The sequence below is a fragment of the Tripterygium wilfordii genome, chromosome 1 (genome assembly GCF_013401445.1).
Source record: "Tripterygium wilfordii isolate XIE 37 chromosome 1, ASM1340144v1, whole genome shotgun sequence".
NCBI classification, from domain to species: domain Eukaryota; kingdom Viridiplantae; phylum Streptophyta; class Magnoliopsida; order Celastrales; family Celastraceae; genus Tripterygium; species Tripterygium wilfordii.
Genome location: NC_052232.1, coordinates 693,186 through 716,816, shown reverse-complemented (window position 1 = coordinate 716,816; position 23,631 = coordinate 693,186). Strand labels below are relative to the sequence as shown.

At 36.8% G+C, this 23,631-nt stretch overlaps 3 protein-coding genes across 3 annotated transcripts; 1 reads left to right on the top strand and 2 right to left on the bottom strand.

The window, feature by feature from the left end:
* Positions 1 to 1,418: 1,418 nt before the first annotated feature.
* On the bottom strand, positions 1,419 to 3,679 carry LOC120002117 (bidirectional sugar transporter SWEET17-like). The gene is made up of 6 exons (XM_038850717.1): positions 3,343 to 3,679; positions 3,192 to 3,228; positions 2,879 to 3,089; positions 2,468 to 2,629; positions 2,090 to 2,209; positions 1,419 to 1,815 (listed from the first exon to the last, which is right to left on the bottom strand). Exons 1-6 carry the CDS (start codon positions 3,374 to 3,376, stop codon positions 1,651 to 1,653), a joined length of 729 nt encoding a protein of 242 aa, XP_038706645.1. The 5' UTR covers positions 3,377 to 3,679; the 3' UTR covers positions 1,419 to 1,650.
* A 4,486-nt stretch (positions 3,680 to 8,165) lies between these two features.
* Positions 8,166 to 14,830, bottom strand: LOC120000391 (glyoxysomal fatty acid beta-oxidation multifunctional protein MFP-a-like). The gene is made up of 18 exons (XM_038848473.1): positions 14,462 to 14,830; positions 13,723 to 13,794; positions 13,549 to 13,614; positions 13,404 to 13,460; positions 13,160 to 13,227; positions 12,920 to 13,001; positions 12,298 to 12,353; positions 11,867 to 12,169; positions 11,698 to 11,784; positions 10,799 to 10,973; positions 10,580 to 10,701; positions 10,315 to 10,478; positions 9,955 to 10,209; positions 9,749 to 9,870; positions 9,446 to 9,567; positions 9,116 to 9,264; positions 8,894 to 9,032; positions 8,166 to 8,466 (listed from the first exon to the last, which is right to left on the bottom strand). The coding sequence occupies exons 1-18, from the start codon at positions 14,562 to 14,564 to the stop codon at positions 8,431 to 8,433; spliced, it is 2,178 nt and encodes a 725-aa protein (XP_038704401.1). The 5' UTR covers positions 14,565 to 14,830; the 3' UTR covers positions 8,166 to 8,430.
* A 2,107-nt stretch (positions 14,831 to 16,937) lies between these two features.
* LOC120004349 (Fanconi anemia group I protein) lies at positions 16,938 to 23,586 on the top strand. Its single transcript, XM_038853716.1, has 13 exons — positions 16,938 to 18,061; positions 18,597 to 18,678; positions 18,797 to 18,986; positions 19,309 to 19,375; positions 19,447 to 19,606; positions 19,786 to 20,031; positions 20,129 to 20,245; positions 20,461 to 20,649; positions 20,741 to 20,822; positions 20,984 to 21,900; positions 22,014 to 22,515; positions 22,600 to 22,790; positions 22,912 to 23,586. Exons 1-13 carry the CDS (start codon positions 17,022 to 17,024, stop codon positions 23,356 to 23,358), a joined length of 4,230 nt encoding a protein of 1,409 aa, XP_038709644.1. The 5' UTR covers positions 16,938 to 17,021; the 3' UTR covers positions 23,359 to 23,586.
* Positions 23,587 to 23,631: the final 45 nt, after the last annotated feature.

The window sequence follows — 23,631 nt, the reverse complement described above, 5'->3', positions numbered from 1 at the left end:
CTGTTGCTATTTATCATTTTTGTTTTTCTAATTATGATTTGTTTAAGTTGCATGGGCAGATGAGCATTGAAGTGCAGGTCTCACTCTCAACCACATTGCAAGCAAATTATTTTTCAGGTGACAAGGACAAGACAATAGAAAGGGTCAACAAGATCTTAACCTACAAAGACAATAGAGGGTCAAGAACTATACATTGGATCTTGGGCCCACTCAATGGGCTTCTAATTTTTTAGGCCTGAAGTTTGCTCACAGATGGGTATGGGCCCCATTTAGTTTCTTTTGCTCGTGACTTAACTACATGGGCCTCATGAGGCTTGCAAGAAGAGTACAAGGTTACACGCCCAATGGCCCGTCTATTATTTGAATCAGTGGGCTTACAAAGTTTCAGGCCCAATTTAAATTCAGAGCTGGACCAGGTCAGAAAGTAAGGTATCACTGAAATCACAATCCAGTCACAACTGGATACTAAATTGTTGGGCTATTTATCATTTTCGTTACATAATAAGCTACCAATAACACATATGCTGACATAATCGTTAGATTATAAATTGATTTGATACAATGTCACATCGTTTGACGAATGTCAAGCAATGTAGTTTATAAACATGTCCAGCATAATAACACTTGAGAGCCCATAAAAAAGTACAAAGTCTTGAGGCCACATATGCATTGCCTCTTGAGAAGTTGGGCCATGTGTTGGATCATAGAGGATATGAATAACTCAAGTTGTTGTGTTGGGCCAAATATTCCTCACTCTTGATGTGCCTTTTAGAAGGATAAAGCTACATAGGTCTTCGGCCCAAAATATGGATAATATTTCAAGTGGTTTGAGTCAAAATCTTTCTCTCACCTCATTCTTCTACACCTCCCTAATTTTTTTTAATTATAACATGATTATTATATCTAAGGTAGGAGTAATGCCCATTGAACATAAATTATGAAAAAAATAATTTAAGATGGTATGAACATGTTTAACATAGAGATAGCGATGCGGTGGTGAGGAGGAACAAGAAAATTTGTATAGGAGAGAGTACGAGACGACGAGAAAAACCTTAAAATACATTACTTGAAGTAATGAGAAATTATATGGCGTTAATAGGAATGAATGAATGTATAATTCATGATAGAAATGAATGGAGAAAACGAATACACGTGATGGATTCTCATTGATATTCTCATAAACTTATATAGCCGACCCAAATTTTTTTGAGATAAAAGCTTTGATGATGAAGAACATGATTGAGTGTGTTTTCCTATTTACATCATATATAGTGATAGTGTCGTGACTACGACACGTTTAACATTTGATGTTTAATCAGAGATCAAAAGTCAACAATTAAACGGACAATTTTTTTAAAAAATAATTATGATTTTATTAATCAATTGCACGCTAATTATTTTTCAGGTGACAAGGAACAGAGTCAAACAATATCTTAACCGACAAAGACAAAATAGAGAGAGTCAAACAACAACAATACATTGGACCATGGGCCCACTCAATGGGCGTCTAACTATTCAGGCCTGAAGTTTTGTCATACAATGGGTCATGGGCCCCCATTCAGTTTCTTTTGCTCGTGACTTAACTACATGGGCCTGTCATGTGATCTGGTGCTTGTGAATCCACAGTACGATTAAGCAATCATTGATAAATCAGCCTTCAAGCTTGTCATCGGATGGTGAAAGAAGAGGCTCATGTTGCCATCCTTCTTCCAATCTGTCGGAATCAACACTAGTTGTAGATGGCTTACAATTCCTGTAAATTGCATATAACACCAGCTGTGCTGTTCCTAGTACAAATCCTGTCCCGTTTGGAACCTAAAACAACACAACAATATACCAACAAAATTTCAATATATATGGAGTGTCAAGTGTGTATATATATTATTGTATGAGAGTTGCTCTAGTACGAACGCCCGTAAGTTTTATGGGCGGCCATTTTTCAGTCTTTGTTGTTGGGCGCAAACCAATGAGCCTCATAGCAAAATCAAAAGTCAAACTCTTGACTTAGGCAATAAAACGGATGCCCATATTACGGGTGTTAGTATGTGAGCATCTCGCTTTATTGTATATAAGAATTTAAAGAAGTTACCAGAACGTAATAATCTTGGACAAGCAAACCGTAGAGTGCCCAAATTCCTGTACTGGAGAAAATAAAAAACGAGAGAGAGAATGGCATGTACTCCACGCTCTTGGTTGTGATCACTGTTTTCTGAAGAAAAAAAACACGAAAATAAATGTTATAAACACAAAAATAAAGTAACTCTTTATAATTTCTCTAACCTCCCTCTCTTTTGTGTCAATATTTGTATGAATTAATAACATTTCAATATTTTAGTTGAATTAATTTCTTTCATTGAGTTTGTTTTTTAATGACACTATAATATATATTAATATAGTTATATATATATATATATATATATATATATCCAATAAAAAAAAAAAAGAAGGCAAAGCAAAATGTGCTTACCATGGCAGCAAGAGGTGAGCTATACATGATAATACTGACGGCAGCACAAATGGTGCCAATTGAATCAATTCGTAGATCTCCTTGCAATGCTAATTGAGAGACCAAAACTGCTATTGCTAGAAACCCCACATCAACAATCCCAACAAACACAACGGTTTTTGCCTGAAAAATTGGAATCCAATAATATTCATAAACAAATGTGGGTATAGTGATTATATAATTGAGATGATTAATATGTCAAAAATGTTAAGTATCCCAATATTTTTTTGTCCCAATTGTTCCAAATGTTAGGACGAACAAACACGATCTACATATATGAACTTTCACGTATGTACCCCAATATGTGGGATAGTTGGGAATAAAAATATTGGGATTCGTAAGATCAACTGATCTTAATACGTACGTACGTACCTTCATCTTTGGGGGTGCATATATGAGGAACAATGTAACATAGACAATCTCAACAAGAGTGCCAAAGCCATTGACAGTGGCTACAAGGTAGGTTCCAGGCCTGATGATTCCATAGTAAGTCCACAAGGCTGCGCTTAACAATGTACATACGTATGGCAGGCTCTCAAACTCCTCCGTCGATCGCTGCCTCGTTATTCTCCGAAAAGTGTCTCTGCAAGAAATCAACATCAACTAATTAAGCCAGGTCAAGGATAATCTTATACACATAGCCAAACAATAGGTAGCTCAGCACAAATTAAGTATGTTGTATTACATGGGAGAAAGAAACACCAGGACTGAGAGCACATTGGCTGAAAAAAAAGCAAAAGCTTGACGTTAGTTCCTTAATTAATTATCCTTAAATTACAGGAGAACATATATATATTAAATGTACAAGAAAGTATGAAAAATTAATGGGTTCTTACCCATCACTCCAAAGAAGAAACTCAAGCCTTCCATGGTATTAATTGTACAAATTAACACTGGATTCAATGATTCTTGTCCAGAAATTAGCACAAGATCAAGAAATTAACCCACTTAGGGAGATGGGTATGTGAGAGAGAGGGAGAAAGACATTTTGATAGAATGATAGTTGAAGAGCTAGGGAGAGAGAGAGAGAGAGAGAACAAAAGAGAGAAAGCAGGGATATAATTTTCCTTCAAATGGGTTCCTCCGCCTAATTATACATAAAGTTCCCAACTAATTGCATTATATAAGTAATAAATGACCATATAGTCACATGCATGATGCATCATTAATCAGATGGTCTGTCTGTACTAGTACTACTATATTAGAACCCAAAAGGAACGTTGAGTTTAATTGCTAAACATGCTTTATATATATACATATATGTATGTATGTATGTATGTATGTATAGTCTCTTCAACAATTAGCATACATAAAATCCATCTGATAACAAGCAGAATCGAATTACTGATCGATAGTCAACTTCTCGGGTTCGGTTGCATCTCAATTAATCAGACAAGGAATTTTTGGTTGTTGTTCGTCACTGCATAGGTAACGAACGCGAATTATGGGGTCCCGAGGTTTTCCTCAGTAGAGACAGTACTCTGACGCTCAAGTTAGTTCGATAATGTATAAAGGCTAATGAGACTATTCGGTCGCGAGAGTTTTTTTCCCCTTTAGATAGTAATAGAAAGTGAAAAAGTGATAGAGTTTTACCTGAATGGACTTCCTCTTTTATATATGCCTCTGATGTAACCGTTGTTATACAATTATAACCGCTCTTTTGAGGGTGTATACCGCTCCTTTATGATCGTGGGAGCCAAAAATATGCATTCCATTAATGATGAGATGATTTATCGACCTGACCTTGCCGGTATCCTTGATGACCGAGGTGATGTTTACCGAGATGGCACTTGGCTAAGCCGAGGCGATCCCCAGTGATGGGTCTTAAGTAGTGACACGTGTAAGTGTCTTATTGGAACGGTATTTTCGTATTATCACCTTCTTTTCTCAATTTTTTTAGTGGCTAGGCATTTATGATACTCTTCATGCATGCATGTAATTGACATATATTATATAGTAATAATTAGTTGTCAAATAAGATCAAAATTGCTTGTCTGAATCAATTATTGAGTTCGTATGGAACATGGAATGTGAGTTGTGATTGGAATGAATCTGACATTTTTGTCACATTTAGTTAAAGATCAACCTTGTTTGCACCCAATATTTACTATGTACATCCCATTCTAAATAAATTTCAGTTAAAAACATAACAATTATAAGTGCACCCAATTTATATTTTTTTGAAATTTTACAAACTGTACCCCATAATTTCAGCCGTTGGATCTGACCAACGACTGAGATTAAAGAAACTTAAAAAACAAAAAAGGTTATTTTCTTCATCAAACCCTAACCTCCCCTTGCAAATCAATGTCTCTCCTTGCAAATCAATGTTAGGTACCATCCCAAAATATAACAATTATAAGTGCACCCAATTTATATTTTTTTGAAATTTTACAAACTGTACCTCATAATTTCAGCCGTTGGATCTGACCAACTACTGAGATTAAAAAAACTTAAAAAACCAAAAAAAAAAAAAGGGTTATCTTGTTCATCAAACCCTATCCTCCTCTTGCAAATCAATGTCAGGTACCACTGATCCATTGGTTAAAAGCTTAAAGCACATGATTTTGAATAATTGAAAAGGAAAGAACGAACAAGCTTAATTAAAGCACATGATTTTCAATAATTGAAAAGGAAAGAACAAACGGTTGAGCTGGATTCTTGGGCAATTTCAACGTCTATGACCATGACCATGAAAAGGAATGAACAAACAAGCTTAAAGCACATGATTGTTGCGGATTAGCAAAGGAGGGGTTATAATCCTCTCACTGTTCTTTCTTCTGTCATTTCTAGGGATTTCAGTTAGTTTCTCTTCACTGGTGGGGCTGAAATTCTTGCTATCTTTATAACTCCGTCGAAAGGTTCAGCCAAGGCTCCTTGGAAAACTCGAGGGGAGAATGAGGAGAAAGGAAATGGTAGGGTCATAAGGAGGTGTTTATAGATCAATATTTTTAGTGTGTTTTTGAGGTGTATTTTGTAAATAGTAGAGTACAAATAAGATTCATCTAGTTAAAACTTCTCATGTTTTAGCTGGCAATCACGGGGTTTTATGTGCATGAAAGCAACTGATCTTCTGTGCAAATATATTTATGTCCACATGTCGTAGCCTAATCAAATTTGTTCTTGTCTTTAGAATATTCTATACCAGATATTTATGTCCTCCACTAGCCTATCACTCCAATTGTGTGCTACGTGCATATATATATATATATAATTTGGAGGTCAATGTCTTATGATTAATCTCATCAATGTCCCATCTGTATCCACGTCAATGCTGAAGGGAGTATAGCTGGCTGAATAATCATTGGTTTAGGTAAACTGTACGAGGATCAGCTAATAAAAATATGAAGAATTTATATGTATTGGTCGCATACACTTTTACTGCGCGCCTGCGCGTTGCCCAAACTACCGGCTTTGAATGGAATGCCGTGTTCTGTGTCCCGACCAATCCACGAGCTTTCAATTTATGATCCGAATTTTACCCCTATTCCATGTCACTAATCGAAAATGATAAAGATGTTAGTAATAACCATCCCAAAAACATTCATTGGGTGTGATGACATCATAACAAGGGGTTCATTAAAAATCACACCTAATGAATGAGTGCCACACATTACTGGGATGATTTTGAGATAATTATTATTGGGATCTCTAACATTGTTGATGACTAATTAGGAGTGGCAAAAATTGGTTATGTGTTGGACAATTACACGTTTTTACGAAATATTTACATATTCGAATTCTAATTTGAGATCCTATGTCCCCTTTGGCAATCCCCTCATATTATGTTTTGGCTTCACCCCTGCCCAAACTCGATTTTAAACAGAACAAAAATTTTGTGTTTATACTCATATTTCAGACATATAACTTATGGACAAACTTAGTTTAATCCGGATGGAATAAATTTTTTCGTCCGGATTAGACAGAGTTTTATCACCCCAATATATATACGTGTGTGTGACTTGTGGGTTAATCATTGATTATAAATAGTTAAATGCACATGTATCACCTCATGAACAACCAACCATATCACAACATTTTTCATCCTGTCCATCAATCTCCCCACTTGCCCAAATAAAAACAATATCATCTAATAATTTGTAATCATTCTCAACTAGATTCACAAAAGGATGACTCATCGATGATGATTTTATTTGATTTTTTTTAATATAAAATATAAGTTGGCAAGATTGAGACAGCCAATTAATTGTAAATTCCATGGCATGATATGATTGTCCAACCCACAAAATAAGAAAAAGAAAGGACAGAATAATATGAGATGGACCATCAATAGTGTTTCATCATTCATGGATCAATTGATCTACAATATTGTTATTTTGATCCTATATATGCTACTTGCGTTTCTTGAACGAAAAGTATAAGGAAAAAATAATAGTTAGTGGTGCCACTTAGAGTGAGGGATTTGGAAGGAATGGAAGAGAAGGGAAGGGAAATAGAGCTTTATTCCAATTCCCTTATTTGGATAATTTATTAAAAATTACAGGAAGGGATTTGGGAGGAAGATTTCGTTAAATTTTTGTCAAAATTATTCCTCTCAAAATGAAGTCATTTGGAGAGAAGGGATTACTAATTAAGTTATTTATAAGTTAGAAACCTATTTTACCCTTTATACATAATACTGAAACATAAAAAAAAAAAAAGAGGATAAATTAGTAAATTAAACCATTTTTCTTTCCTTTTTTTTTTATCTATCCAAATATGGGAGGGAGAAATCTATTCTCCCTTCTATTCTCTCCATTCCCTTTCCATTCTCTTCCCTTCCCCCAAATCCCTCAATCCAAACACACTCTTAGGGGTGCCAATAATTTATGTTGTTGAATTGGGACACAATTGCACTAACATGTTAATGTTAATAATTGTGGTGAACTCCAAAACTGTGGTAAGAACGTGAGGTGCGGTGATAAAAAAATGTTTGACTCGTCACTAAAAATATCACGGTGAAATGAGATGATTTGCAATTTAGTGATTGGATGAACAAAACTACGATAGGGTGAGTTCAAATGTTACGTTATATTTTGTCTAATATTGATTCTAATGGAAATTGTAACATTCTTTTGACTATTTTTCATTAAATATTTTATAATATACAATTGATTAATTCAAGAAACAATTTAAAAATGTTGTCGTTAATACCACTCATATTTCTTAAACATTAATACAAATATATTTTATACGGTTAAAATATGAAACTATAAAGTCAATTTATCTTAAAAACTAAATTAATCTTTCTATAAAAAAAGAATAAGAAAAACTCACTTGACATAAATTATGCAACCTCTAACAAATGAACTGATTAGACATATGTGCCCAAGGTTCGTTTGATCACACGTGGATGGTCATGAGCCCATTTAGTATCTACCATCCAAGCCCAATCAAAAAATAGGACTCTAGCTCTTCATTAAAAGTAGTGTCCGATCAAAGGAATGAACATGCTCATAACTTGAGTAGATGGGCCTCATGAGGTCCATCAAAGGTCCAGATTCCTCGTGAAAAAAAGGAAGAAAAGAAACTCGAATATGGCTAGAGAATTGGGATCCCTCCTCTGCAAAAAGGAAGAGGAGGGGAACCCAATCCATGCCTAGAACCATGACGGTTCACACAAAAAGATGCACCATCTGCCAGGCCAGTGAGACGAGTGAAATATGAACTACTACAATCTTTATTGCCTTTATTGCATTAAGAGGAGAAGAAAGATGATGACCATTGACCAGTATTGGGAAGAGAAAAAAATAAAAGAAGATAAACCAAACCAACAACACAGAAAACCATGTCAAATAGTAATTTCCAGAAACATAAACACCTTTGATCTAGTAAGCCAAGGTTTATACGTTATCACAGCGAGGACGGAGCGCAGGAACTGGAAGAACGAAGAAGATGGTTAAAAGTGCATCAAGTAGATCGTCTTACATCCGAGATTTTGCCTGTTCCACAGGAGCACTCTGCATTAAAGAGACAAATTGTTAGAGCAGTACTATCAAGGTCTACTGTATAGTAGTAATGTATCATATCGATAAGTCGACTCATGAGCTGCATAAGAATCTGCCAATCAGTCCCAAACAATTATTCTTTGAAATATGTCCAAAGAAGTTATAAATAATTAAATATGAGATGTAGAGGATTTCCAGGAGAAGGGAGAAGATTATCACATTTCTACAATTCATCAAATCAGCTGCAAGTGAACTTGCAAGTATACTGTAAGGAATCATATGATAACTATTGATGAGTAGGGACACATCACACATTCAAAGAATAATTTTTTCAGAAATGGAAACCTCAATCGCAAGTTCACAATGATCGATCAATTAAATCAACATCGCACTGAAGGACAAAAAGAATTTCTGATGCACAAGAAATGTAAGTACTCACCAGAGAAGCTCCCTTGGCAGCTCTTTCGGCCAAGAAGGCGCAAGGCTTAAAGAATTCTCCATACATCTTGGACCATTCCTCCAATCTTGAGTAAATATATTTAGATCCAAGTGAATCAGCCCAGAACAAGATTCCTCCCCTGTTCCAAATCACAGCAATCATCAAAACAAATCCCCAATGGTTTGGAAGGCAAGCTGTGAAAATAAATAGAGGGTTTCATACCTGTAAGGTGGAAAACCCATGCCCATAACAGAAGCAATGTCGAGATCTGCAGCCTTTACAACAATACCTTCAGCAAAAACCCGGCAGGCCTCGTTAACTACAGGGAAAAATATCATTTCCACGATGTCCTTCTCCGTTAACTTCACAAACTGCAGCCAAGATTTAAGGAATAATCTTTATCATGATCACAATCGTTTGAATTTAATATTCACTAATGCCATTATTAAGTGCTTTAAATTATCCAATGTAATAGCAGCAATGGGTGAAGCAGCGACACTGGAGGAAAAATGAAGTCAAATGCTATAAAAAGTAAACAAGAGTAAAAGGTACCTTTGGATCAACAGTCACACCAGACATGCTCCTCGCCTTCTCTATGTACTTCTTCAATTCAGGATCTGGATTAGCTCTGCGTTTATCACCATACAAATAAAACCCTTTGCGGGTTGCTTCACCTGAAATAAGGGCAATGTAAATATGAATAACTTAAATAATCCTTATTGGATGTCCCCAAAGGACATATATGAAACATATGTAGTCACTGTATTGGTGTTACAAAGGAGTAAAATTGCTTTCTCCCTATGTTAAACTCAATATTTGAATGCAAATTTAATTTTGATAGGGTCTCTTTATTACCAAGTCTCTTATCCTCTTGCATGATTGGAAGAAGCATAGATTTGTATGTCCGCTCGGGAAAGTTCTGAACAAATTGCATGCCAGTTGCAATTCCAACACCAAAACCAACCAGGTCAATCAACCTGCATAAATAAATAAAATTTATGAGACAGGTTCATGGAAGTTGAAAGAAAAAAGAGATCATTGTCCCCTAAGATTTTAAATACCTGAATGGTCCCATTGGCATTCCAAATTTGGTGATCACCTTATCAATCTGGTAAACATCTGTACCACGTTCAACAAGCAAAAAAGCAGCTTGTGAGTACGGAAAGAACACCCGGTTGACAGCAAAACCTGTGCAATTCCCAACCAAAACGGGGGTCTTCCTTATCTTCTTCCCAACATCCAACAGATCAACAATCACTTGGGAAGATGTGTGATTCGTACGGACAATTTCTAGAAGTGGCATGACATGAGCTGGGCTGCATCAGAAACACAAATTACTAAGAAGAGAAGAAGATTAAAAAAAAGAAAAGAAAAGAAAAGAAAAAGAAAGAAGAAGTGACAAATACTAAGCCCGATACAACCTAAAGAAATGGGCACCAACAATCCGATCTTGGGATTTGGTCCTTTCACCAATTAAGTTCAAGTCGATTGTGGAAGTGTTACTGGCAAGTATGCAATGTGGAGGACAATATTTTTCGAGATCAGCAAAAATTTGTTGCTTCAGAGAAACATTTTCAATAACAGCCTGTTACAAGGAGAAATGTAAACAGGAACGATCAATATTTAGTTCTTCGGATATCATACAACAACAATGGTAACAATGATTCCCTATGGCATCTAAACTACCTCAATGACCATGTCCACATCTTTAAAGCCTTCATAATCAAGAGCACCCTTAAGAAGAGAGAGAGTCTTTTCAAGTTTTTCTTGAGACATGCTTCCTTTCTTAACACGGCTTTGTAGATTGGCTAAACAAAAAAAAATATCACAAAAGGTAACGCATGTGAGAATAGAGTTGCAAGATCATAAAGTTGCCTTGATTTTAACAAACCACTCATTTCTCACCTCTGACTCTTCCAGTCCCAGCTTCCAAGAACTTTTCATTTACTTCTTTCAGGATCACTTGGTAATTACTTAGAACCAAAGCAGTCGCTATTCCAGAACCCATTAACCCCCCACCAAGAACAGCAACCTTTTTCACTTGCCGTGGCACCAAGCCCCGGTCGGTAACTCCTGGAACCTGTTCAAAGCTCATAGACAAGAGAGTTAGTTAAGTAAATGTGGGTAAATAAAGGGAAAATCAAGACCAGAATCTAAAGAGATTGATCAATGACTCTTTATTATTATGAAGTGTTTGAAGAACCAAATTACCAGTCAGTAGTTCAAAATTTTGAAAATTAATCCTAGTTTAATATGTGAAGTGTTTTCAGGCTGTAGCATTGTACTTCAGTTTCAGACTAGAAGTCAATCATTGTCAAAAATGAACACAGCTTTGAATGACAGAAAATGTCACGATTTTGTATCAACCATCAACTATGAACTGCAAGCAGTACGCCGTCATCAGGGATAGACTTCAAGTTACAGATCAGATGAGCCACTTTAGGAACATGTGTCATAAACAAGTAAACAGCACAAAAAAAGAAAAGAATTATAAAATGCAGACACTGTTAAATTGTTGAGTAACTCGAGTAGTCAATAATCATATTGACAAACCCAAGTAAAAAATCAAACATAAAGCATGAAAATGGGAAATTACCGAACCATCTCCCTGAATTTCATTCCACGCAAATCATTTTTTTCACTGTCATAAATATTAGCAAAGAAACTTGCCAAGCAAATAGTGCCCAAAAAAGAAGGATTGAATCACGAATCAAATATATCCATCTAATCAAATCCTGATGCAGAAATCTCCACTCATAAAATGGAGAACGGGGGAAATTCAAGCGATAAAGTCAGAAAAAAACCTTAGTAGTTCCACGTTGCGCAAAAAAGATGTGGATCAAACTCTTGGAGGTGTCAGAACGCACGAGTTCTTGGAATGCTTCAGCCTCCTGCCAACAGCATATGTGTTGTGTCATCAAGCAATTTCATAACCAGAAGAGAAGCAAAAGAATACCCAAGTCAAATAAAGACCTTCCAAAGTCCAGCCCGTGGACCAGAAACTATGCCCTCTTCTACCACATCAATGCAAACTAAAGGATGTTTGAGATTTGGAGCCTGTTTACGGGCTTGTGCTCTTGCAAATTTGAAAATTTCCCTTGCTTCCCCAAGTGAATCTAACTTGTCAGTCCTGTAAAGACTAGCAACCCATGGTCTCCTGCCCTCCAAGATATCCAGGGCCCACCGCCGTGCAGCGTCTACCAACTCATTAGGCGATACTAAAGCATCCACAAGGCCCAAATTATGAGCTTCCTCCCCTTTAACCGGCTTTGACGTCTAATTATGCACACAAGGGGGGAGAGGGGGAGAGAGAGATTAGAGATTAGCTAAACTTGGTATGGCCATCATGCAAAATAATGGAAACTGCCAGGATCAGGCAACAGGATGATCTAGTCACAACTTACCAGGATCATTTCTAGTCCCTTTGAGATGCCAACAAGTCGTGGAAGCCGCTGCGTTCCTGACATAATCAAGGTGAAAAACATCAATAATAAAAACAACAGGGGAAAAGGTTTTAGTATATCAGCAAAACAGAGCCATAAAGAATACATTACATATTTCTTACAAAATTACGATATGATTCAGCCAGTTAATAATATGGTTCATTCAACACTGATACAGACCTAGACTCATGTTAAAACTTGCAACCACATTAGGCTCTAGAAGAGCAACAAAATCATTCTTCAATTATCAAAACAGTCATTCATCAACAAGGACATGTAGGCAAATTGGACATTGTTAATCATATAGAAGCTTCAAACATTAAATGGACAATCAACATGAGTACGTTCACACTTTGTAAGGAATTACCCATGCAAGAGAGAAGGGATTACAAAATCAAAGTATATGCCATCATTGTTAAGTCCCGGCTACAATGTCATACACACACATAATTTGGCAGAACAATAAAATGAATAAGCCGATTAACATTGAAAATTACAAAAGTTGGCCCATTAGAAGCAGAAAGGGATATCACATTCTGGGACACTTCTGGATAGATACAAAAAAACACTCCCATTACCATACCTCCAAATCCAGGAATTATTCCAAGCTGAAGCTCAGGTAAACCAAGCTGTGCATTGGGGGTTGAAATTCGTGCATGGCATGCCTGACGTGGCAAAGCAATGAGATGTCAAGTTGTAAACTAATGGCTCAAATGACACAATGATACATACAATTGCAACTTCTAATCCTGTTCATAAGGCAAGGCCAAGTAATGAGATCTCAAGTTGTAATTTTACGTTAAAATGACACAAGAATACATACCATCGCAACTTCTAAACCTCCACCTAAGGCAAGGCCATCAATCGCAGCAACGGAAGGTTTTCTTGCACCTGAGAAACAAAGCAAGCAATTGGAGAATTGCCAATTTGCCATGCATTAATCAAAGCTTGGAGAAAAAAAATATTACAACATGACTAAAGAAAAAAAAAATTGAATGCAACATGACTGAAGATAATTTTTTTTGTGAATGCAACATGACTAAGAAAATTGAGATCCAATTCTTTACCTTCCACGGTGTCACTCAGAATCTCCACTGATACAAAACCAGGCTTTGATGCATTCGCTGTGAAAACATAGCTAAGACTTTATTTAAGTGCTTATTTTATGCATAACCAAAATACAACACAAGACTTGTGAAACAGTAAACATACCCTTTCCTTCTTGGACTCCACCAAAAGAAGTAATGTCAAAACCACCAGAAAACTTGCCCTTAGCCCCTGTTACGACATTAGGAAAAAAATACACCTTTATGATCAACACACTATTAACACGATTACCGTCTCCTTGTTATTCTTTGCTTGGCTCATAAATCTTGTCGAGCTTACCTGTAACAACAATTGCCTTCACATCATCTCTTCGCAAGGCCTGATCAAAACTCTCTTTCAAGCTGTTTAACACTGGGAAGTAGGATCAAGAATGAGAAGACAAAATTGATCGAGAGAGACAAACAAAATGTTTAAGCAACTATAGTTTCAAATTAGCTAGGTAATCACCGAAAATCCAAAATAGCAATTTCCCTGTCAACATGTAGTGCTTTTAAAAGAATCAACTACCTTATATTTAGATTAAGTTCACTCTAGAAATTTTGACATTCATCTAACTGGAAGAGTTCACAACCCCTTGAGCCTCGTAAATCAATTTCAATACCAGCAAGTGAGGATTCTTTGATCCTTTTTATCAACTAGTCACAAGGAGCACTGTGGGGCTAAGGCCTCAAAAGTTACTCCTACTCTAAAACCCACCTCCAATTTCCCAGCCTCCATGGTTACACACCTACTCAAACGATTAAAACAGCTCACGTAAACACATCCAAACTGTTCGATCAAAACTACCACACGTCTGTCACTTGTTCATTTACAATATGAATTAAACACAGTTCCCACCAGTAAATGAATAAGATGAATCAGTCTCCCCCATAACTGAGGATCGGGAATTCACAATAAAAGGGGCCCGTGTTCAACTAATAAAGGAATTAATCCACGACAAATAAAACGAATAGATGAAATTACGGCCTGATATGAAATGGGTTTTGCACAATCGAAAATAATAAGATCTGAGAGATACCATCGAAGGAGAGAGCATTGACAGGAGGGTGGATGATAGTGATAACGGCCACCCCATCAGAACCCACTTCGATCGTTGTTCTTCCCTTTGACTTGTTTGCCATTGCCGCCTCTTCCTATCTCTCTGTGTATGATTGTGGCTCTAAAAGTTATGCTTATCAACAAACGCCAAAGGAGAAAGGGTATCTGGATCTGTAGGGATTTTATGGAAGGTTTCGCCCTTTAATGGCAATAGTGACGTTGGCCAGGTTTGAAGGAAATCCTCTAATTCAAGTCGGATTTTCGAGAAAGTTGTTGGGTAATGCTGACAGTATCGTGTTATCCACTGTTTGGATGATCCGAGCGTAAATGCATTGATGACTTTTTCTATAATTGAAAATATTTTTCCTGGAACAGTTCAATTTCATATCAATATATTGTTTCAGAAACAGACAAACAGAAAGAAAGACGAGTTTGACACTCAACCCCATCTCTGTTTGGTTAAAATCTTCTCTCAGAAATGGGAAAAAAATGATGAGATAAGGAGGAGTTGTTGGTATTTCCAATGTGAGACATTTCACACATAACGATGTCGTGACTGACATGGTTTTGGTGGGCCACGGTATGGGCCGAGTGGTCCATACCTATTTATGGGCCGACGTCTCGGTTGCTAAGCTGAAAGTTAAGCAACTTGGACTTCATTTTCAAGTACTACATCTTTCCTTGATAGTTGTGTATCATCAAAATAACAAGAGGCCTTCTACAATGATATACAATACAAACACTTGAATTAATTTATCATTTCCCTTTTTTTTACAAATTTAAAAAATGAGGTGGAATGGAGAGAGAAAAATGAGAGAAAATTTGCAATGTGTAATAATTGGTTGTATGGGTCCAATTTATCCTTTAATGGGCTCTTGAGATGTCAAGTATTCACTAATATCAAGAGTTGTTTCAAGTGTTGATTTTGATTCATTATACACACTAAGTGCTTAATAACTCTAATATCAAGCATCCATTGTGGATGTTAGTGGGTAGAAAACTCAATGTGCCGTTCTATTTTTTTTTATCAATTTTTTTTCTTGGTTTTACATGAATTAGATATTTATATTAACAATATTTGTAAATTGTCATATATTATAATAGAATATAATTAATTGGCCCATAACATGACATCAGTGTTTGGGATAGTACAAAGAGAAGCTTATTATTCATAATGGATGTTTTATATTCCTAGATTATTATTTGAATGAGAAGTCATGTATTTTCTATAAAAAAAAAGTTCACAATATTTGAATCTATTTAGTGATAATGAATGGCAATTAATATAATCTCAATTTTTTTTCTTTATTATTGTTCCATGCGAAGAATTGTATTTATTTTATATACAATTGCTATTTTCTTTAACCGATAATCATCTTAAAAAGAACAAGTATATTGTAATTTGGAAATGATGACGTATGTGCCAAAAAAAATAAGTAAACGGAAAAATAGGTGATCGATTTACCCAAAAAAGTTGCACATGAATAGGGGTGGAAAAAAAGGGTTCCGGGTCGGACAATAACATGCGTTTATGAAATATTTATATGTTCTGACCCTAACGTGGTTTGGATTTTGGAAATACTTTATTGACCAAATCCCGATTGATTTAAATTTAGAGAAGTAAATCGGATAATAACTTAATCCAGGTTAGATTCCGAAAAAGTAAACCAGACAATGGACTAGTCTGGTAGAGCATTTGCAAAGTAGTAGATATGTCAGCAGAAATAGTGGTAGCAGAAATGTTTGACAATTTTAGTAGCAGATATGCTGCTTGAATGCTGGGTAGGTGTTTGGTTGAACTTTTACTGTCAACATTTGTGTTGTGTAGCATATTGGATAAATTACGTGCAGGGGTATTATACATTTTAATTGTATAACTGTATCCAAACATAAAAATTTTATAAAATCAATAAATATATTAAATTAATTGAAGATAATAATAAATTATAAAATAATTTATAAATTACCAAGTTAATTAAATTTAATTAATATATTATTTGGTAAGGGTATACATTATTTGGTAAGTTAATTAAATTTTATTAGGTCATTTAAGGGTATATTTGGTAAATCATTAATATATTGGGGGCAAGATTGGAAAAAGCTTGTTCATAGATGGAGTATAAGTAGTAGAAATGCTGGAAGAAAATGCTTTGGAGTAAGTGTCGCAAATTGTTGTTTGGTTGACATGGAGCATTTATACTTGCAAGTAGTATAAATGCTTCAAAAAAATCTCATCCAAACGGGCCCAATATTCATGTGTTTGGATCGGATCCGATTTTAAATAAGACAAAAATTTTGTATTTAGATCCATATTTCAGACATATAATTTATATCAAAATTTGATTTAATCTGAATCGGATAAATTCCGTTATACGGACCAAGCATAGTTTGCCACATGAATCTCCCGCGCAGAGCTAATAAAAATTAAAAAAAAATTAAAGACAGGACGGGGAACATCCGAATCCCTAAACCCGCCAATTCCCAAGCTTGCAAGACACGAAAAAACACAGAGACAAACACCAGCGACTTTCACCACCGCCATGACCACCTCTGCCACTGCAATTGACCAACTACCACTGTCGCCGTCACCGTCACTGCAACCTTTGGCCGATGCTGAGATTATCCGCTTGGCCCAAGAAACCCACCCACACCTTCCTCCTTCCTTTCTCTCCCCATCCTCTCATCCTACAATCCTCTCATACCTCCACTCTCGCGCCGCCTCTCCCTCCCCTTCCGACGCCGTTTCCGAGTACGTTCTATCTATCCTCTCCCTTATCTCTCTATCTCCTCACACTCCTTCCGTTGCTACCCTACTCTCCTCCCTCCTCTCGTCCTACATTTCGCTCCAAATCCCTCGCGATGCCAATTCCCTCAAAGCAGTCCACCTCTTCTCCTCCCTCCTCCACTACGTCCCCGTTCGCGATATCCAAAGTACGGCTCATCAGATCATCGAGAGAATATCAACTTTTGTGACGTTAGACGATTGCCAGATCCTCGACCTGCTCCCTCGCGCTTTCGATTTGGTTTTGAAATCGGAGGAGATTGAGGACGTTAGGGATTTTGTGAATTTCTCGGTGGATGAGATTCTTGAGCGGGAGTGGTCCAAGGGGGTTTTGGTCAAAATGGTTTCGCTTGTGAGGGAATTCGGGGTTGCTATTGATAAGGTGAGAGGGAGAGCTCTCTTGGAGAAGGTTTTCAAGGGAATCAGGAGTGTTGACTTGCAGGACTTGCCTTCGCTTGTGTATCAGCTTCTTGTTTTGGCTTCAAAAGGGTTTAACAAGAGGGAGGTAATTGAAGGGATTGTAATGTTGTTTGGGTCAGAATTGGAGTCAAAGAAGGTGGGATCCATGATGAGGCAAGTTGAAGGGACAGTGTTGCTTCATGTTAATTTCGCAGTGAAGCAGGACCCCTCTCTGGGGAAGGAGGTAATGGGACTTGTGAAGGCGGATCTTAGGGCCTTCAATCATTTTACTGTTGCCGTTTTGCTATCAATTGCTAGGGTGAGGAGGTTCAGTGAGAATTCCATGGGGGTTTTAAGGACAACGCTTCTAATGGCTTATCGTGATTACAGTTTTGCTAAGTAAGGATTTAATACCTCTGGAATTTAACTAACTGCATTGGTAAATAGTTTTGTGGCTAATTAGATTTAAATCTTCAAGTTGAGTTCGAAGAAAATCTATTGTTGAATTTGACCTTAAGGTTACTTGATTTATTTATTTCAACTTGTAAACACTATTGTGGAGTTTAGAAATAGATTGTGTATTTTCGTGAAGATATTCAAGATAATATTGATGGAGGTCTCAGATTCTCATACGAGGGATATAAAATTATAAATATACTGCGACCATTCATGAACAGCTTGAGCTTTCCTCCGAAAGAGCACCCATTGGCCAAGCCTAGGAATTCTATACTTCAGCACGTTTGAATAATTATACTCGTGTGTTTTTACTTTTTAGGCTCGTCTATTTAAAACGACATTTTTGTAGCATCCAATTTTCATGTTTATCACATTTTTCCAAGACAAGTCTTGATGTGTAGTTCAGCAGTTGAAAACATGGGTAAAGTTATTTTCTCTCTTTTGTTTGATGCTGATTGCTTTCTTCCTTGTCTTCCAGAGAGTGTAAGTGGCTAACAGATGAGTTGAAGGAAGAGCATCTCCAGAATGTCAAAATAGTGGAAAAGGCTGTTTTAAGAGCTGTTAGTTTTATTTGCTTCATTTGCATTGTTTGGGATTTATTTGTATTTGTACATTCTTTAAGTATTAAGAATGAAATGATATAGATCTGAAATTATCAATCCGCCTCTCTGCCTTTAGGTAAATGAGAGCAACTATGGTAGGGAGCATATTGTACCTAGCATTGTGCAGTTTGGCTTTATATTACTGGAGTCGGTGGAAGAAGGAAACTGTGGAGAGACATTACATTCTAATGGTTTGCTGGGCATTGAGGAGATCGGTATTCAAATTGTAAAGAATTTATTTGAGGTTCATGACATGGTGAGAAATGAGTATGGTATTACACTGTAGCCGTCGAATTGTGATGGCAATATTTGGAGATGCTTTTTGGTAAAGGAAAAGAAAAGAATAGTAACATGCATCAAAAGTTTATTGTACTGGTAAACTTTCATAAGCTGTACATTATATTGACTTCTTTATGACGGGACATCAGTTTTCTTTTGGAATCTGCATTTCTTTCTAGATGGTGATGAGTTATTGCTCCTCAAATTTCATATTTTGTATTTATGCACTTCAGCATTTTTATGACTGAAAATTTACAAACCGGATCCGTGTTATGTGACATGTTAGTAATTGATAGGTCAATGTGTCACAGATTATTGAACAATGCAAGTTTCGCATACTCTCTTTGAAGCCAGAGCAGAGCAAGCCAGTCATAAGGTCTGCTTTCAGTTGATGGTTCATCTTTGTTTCTTTTCAGCCTTCATAATGCATGTGGAACTTGCATGCAGACTACTTGGTCACCTGGTTCAGAGTTATCCCTACATACTGTTAGAATATGTTTCGCGTATAAAGGAACTTCTGGATTATTATACTTTCATGCCGGGCAAGGTTGCTGCTTATCTTGTTACTGTTCTATTGCCTCTCATCAAATTTAGCCACGATCTTCAGGTAATTATCTTCTCATAGTCAATTCTATTAAGAAACACAGTACAAAGAAATCAACGTACACTATGTGAACAGAAACTCTGGATTTTCATTTTATATTTTGAAGATATTTATGGTTTCAATCCTGTTTGCCGATATATGGTACTTGTATCTCCATTCCCTTGGTTTCATCAATTCTGCAGGATTACATTATTCTGGTTGTGCGTAAAGCCATGTTCAGACGTGAAGACACAGTTCGTCTTGCAGCAACAAATACTATTATTAATCTTTTACTGACAGAATTCCAATCTAAGAGAGACGTCTCTTTGTCTTTTCAAGACTCATCAAGCCAAGCCAGCTCCAGCCAGCAGACTGAGATTCCTTGCAGAATAGGTAAGGGGCTCTTCCAGGAGCTTAGTGGTTTGCTCCAACGATGTCTTTATCAGCAGGTTATGTTTCTTCTCCTCAAATTTTGTTTTTGTCCTCATTTTCTTTTCCTTTGAAGTCTGAACACGTTTCTAATTACAGTTGGATTGACATCTTCAGGCAAAAGTCAAGGAGGCCATGTATTATGGGCTTGTCAAGATTGTCTTGGCTGACCCCTCTAGTTGCAGAGCTGTCTTTGATTTTCTTTTGCCTCATTTTCTTCGCTTTTTCCAGGAGGTAGTCTCTGGTCTGAGATACGCAGGATTTACATTTGAAGTTGATACTAAATATGGATAACGTTACACATCTTTTTATATAGATGTAAAACTTAGGGTTTATCAGGCCAAACAGAAGGACAACATAAACAAGTGACTTTATATTCTTCTATTTATTAATTAATGCATATAAAAGGAGTTTGCCCTCTATACTTGACATTGGATCATTGTTGACAGGATATGGATCAACTTAACATTAGAAGCTGTGTTAAAACAGAGTGTAGAAAGGTGGTTCTCGAAGAGCCTCTGGATTGTCTTCTATCTTGTATTTCTTGGATTTTGCTCCTTCAGCCACAGGGTAAAACTGATCGGTCCTCTGATTCCTCATGGACATGTTTTGGTTTCTCCCTCTCGCAGGACAATGAGGTATTTGCCATTTCTAGTTGATGCCCTAATGTGACCTATGGCTACATATAAATGGTGAACATCCTTTTTTGAGCAAAAACATAATTTGCAGGCAGGAAGAACTGCATCTGGTGAGTTCTTATCCCATGCGTTATTGAAGATCAGGAAGTTTCTAAGAAATGGAAACGTGGAAGGTCTGTAAGATTGTTTAAAGCGTTATAGTTTTGCACTCTTCTGGAATTTCCTGAAGCATCAGTAGTCCAGTCATCATTTGTTTTGGAAAGAAGTTTTGGACTTGTAGTTTCTTACAAAGAGAGTTCCTTATTAGTTTCTTTTTCTCTCCATGTTGATTCAGAGATTCTTGGTCAGGCTCCGGATGCATGCTCTGCATCTTTTGAAGAAGAGAGAAGAAAATGCTGTGCTTCAGTTTCATCCGGAATTGTTGAAGTGGTATTGAATATTTTGGCTGCTGAGACGGCGAAAGCAACAGTTCTTAAGAAAGTAGAACTTGAAAAGGAACTGCTTGAGTTTGTTATTCTTCATGACTCACTGGATAAGGAAACCCGTAAATTAAGACAAAATACTGGTGTCAAAAGGCTGCATCAGCAAACTGTCACTCATGGAACAATGGATGACATTGATACAGAATACAGACAATTGATGCAAGGGCGGTTTCCTTTCTTGTCAACTTCAAGTATACATCAGTTATTGCAAACAGCCTTGAGGCTATGCAATCCTGAAAGCAGCCATAATGATTCAACCTCCCAGAACCGTAGCCAGTCATCCTCTTGCAGGACATCAAAATGTTCCAAGATAATTTCTTTTGCCTTGAATGCTGCCGTCCATCTTATAAAATCTTTCCCCAGTGTGGGCAGGGAAGATCCATTGAAGACTCTGATCTATGGGGAAATTGAAATGCTGGGCCCGCCATTGCTTAAACTAATATTTTTACTTAAATCAGGGCTTAAAACGTCAACAGATCAAAAGAAAAGGGAGGGAAGGAAAGAAGCAGAAGACATGAAGGATTATCTCCATCTTGGCTTGTTGTGCTTGAAGGAATTGGTTACAATCAGTTTGTTGAGACCACAATCAATCGGCTTGATTGACAATCTTTTGTGTGTCTCACTTGAGTATGTTGGCATGGATGGTGAACGTGAAGCAGTCTCGGGGATTGATGATCAACATACTAGACGCAAAGAATTGCTCATCAATGTGATTTTGAAGCCACTTGTCACTGAGCTTCTTGCAGTCTCATTTTTTCGTGAAGCTGAGGTAAGCACGTAAGACGTATTCTGGAACATTGTGCATGGTATATAGCAAAGTTCTGTTATGCCTAATTATTTGTATTTCCAAAGACAATTCCATTAACACAATTTTGTCCTCAGGTTATATGTGACATGTTGTTGCTTATTAAAAAGACATTGCCTGACAAATGTGGGCCCTCCCATGGTGATTGGGCTATTGGCATCTGCAAAAACAATGACATAAAGAATTCCAAGGTTGCGAGAAGTGTTGTTTCACTTGCTATAATTTTAAGCTCACCGCCTGATGACTTCATTGTTGCAAAAGACATGGCCAAGGAACTGCTAAAAATTACTGGACCAGAGAGAAGCAGCCAGCAAGAGGCTTCTGTTGCATACCCTCTCATAAACCAGTCAACAAGTACTGCTACAAGTTCTTGCATTTTACAATTGGTTGAAGCTGTTCTTGGAGATATGGAATGGGTGATCAAAAAGCTGAAGATGTTTTCCTTGGTTGCTCAAAAAAGTATTAATTTTAATCAGAATGGAGAACATGCTTCCAGATTGGCACTTGAGGAAAATCTCTACTCCAGGGCTGAGGCATTGGTCGAAGTACTATCATCTTTTGTTTTGATGAGTCTCAAGGGTAAGTAGGTAGTTTGTCTAGATCAAGTAGGAATTATTTTTCTTACTTTAATTGATGCACTTTGTTTTCATCTAACATATGCAGACAATCAAGCCGAGCATTTGCTCAGATTGGCTGCAAGGTTCTACAAGCTTTTAGCTCAGATGTCAAGGCTTAGGATTGCTCCTAAAGGTTTTAAGCAGCATATACCTAGCCTTACATTCCAGAAACTCGTAGAATTAACTTGCAAGAAGCTCACAGTTCCTCTGTATAATTTCGTTGCAGAGATGCAAAAGGTAAATGGATTCCTTGGGCATTGTTTTTCTCTATAATATAATTACATACTAGTGTTAAGTGTTGTGTGTACTGTGTAATATACGCTGACAGGCTTAATTGACAATCATTTTTTATTGCCAGGTTCGACAAGAAAATGCTTCCAAGAAAGGTATCATCAACAAGATTAAGAGGGAAAATAAATGTATCCCAGACCTGATATTCCAGATTGAAGACTACGAAAAATATCTTATCCGGCTTAGCAAGTTGACCAAACTCAATTTCCTGAGACATGCCAAGCGTAGCACTTCTCGGGATTTCAGAATTATAGATCCAAAGAAGAATGCAATTTCGGAAGGAGATGCTTCAAACCATGAACCTAGCAGTAATAATGATTCTGCTGGAGCTGCTGTAGATGAATCATGTGAAGATTCTGAGAAGGATGAAGAAGATGGATTAGAGAATGTACATTCATCTCATTCTCAAGGTCCTGAAGTATCCGAATCTGATACTGAAAATGGTGGTGCTGTTCCAAATGCCAAGAGACTGAAAAGGAGTAGAGTTGTGCAGGATTCTGATGATGAAGCATAGAATAGGTGTTAACTGGTGCAGGCGCTTTACTTGTAATATAGTCATAGATTAACATGGTTGTACTTTATGGTTGGCAAATGAGAAGATAGTGTTTCAATACTATAGTGGAGTTAGGTTGGCAAAATTATGTCTGGTTCGGATGATCAAATTTGTCCGATCAAGATTAAACCAAGTTTGGACATAAGTTATATGTTCAAAATTCAGGTTAAAATATAAAAATCTTGTCTAGTTAAAAACTGGGTTTGGGACCTAACATAGAAATATTGTTTGATA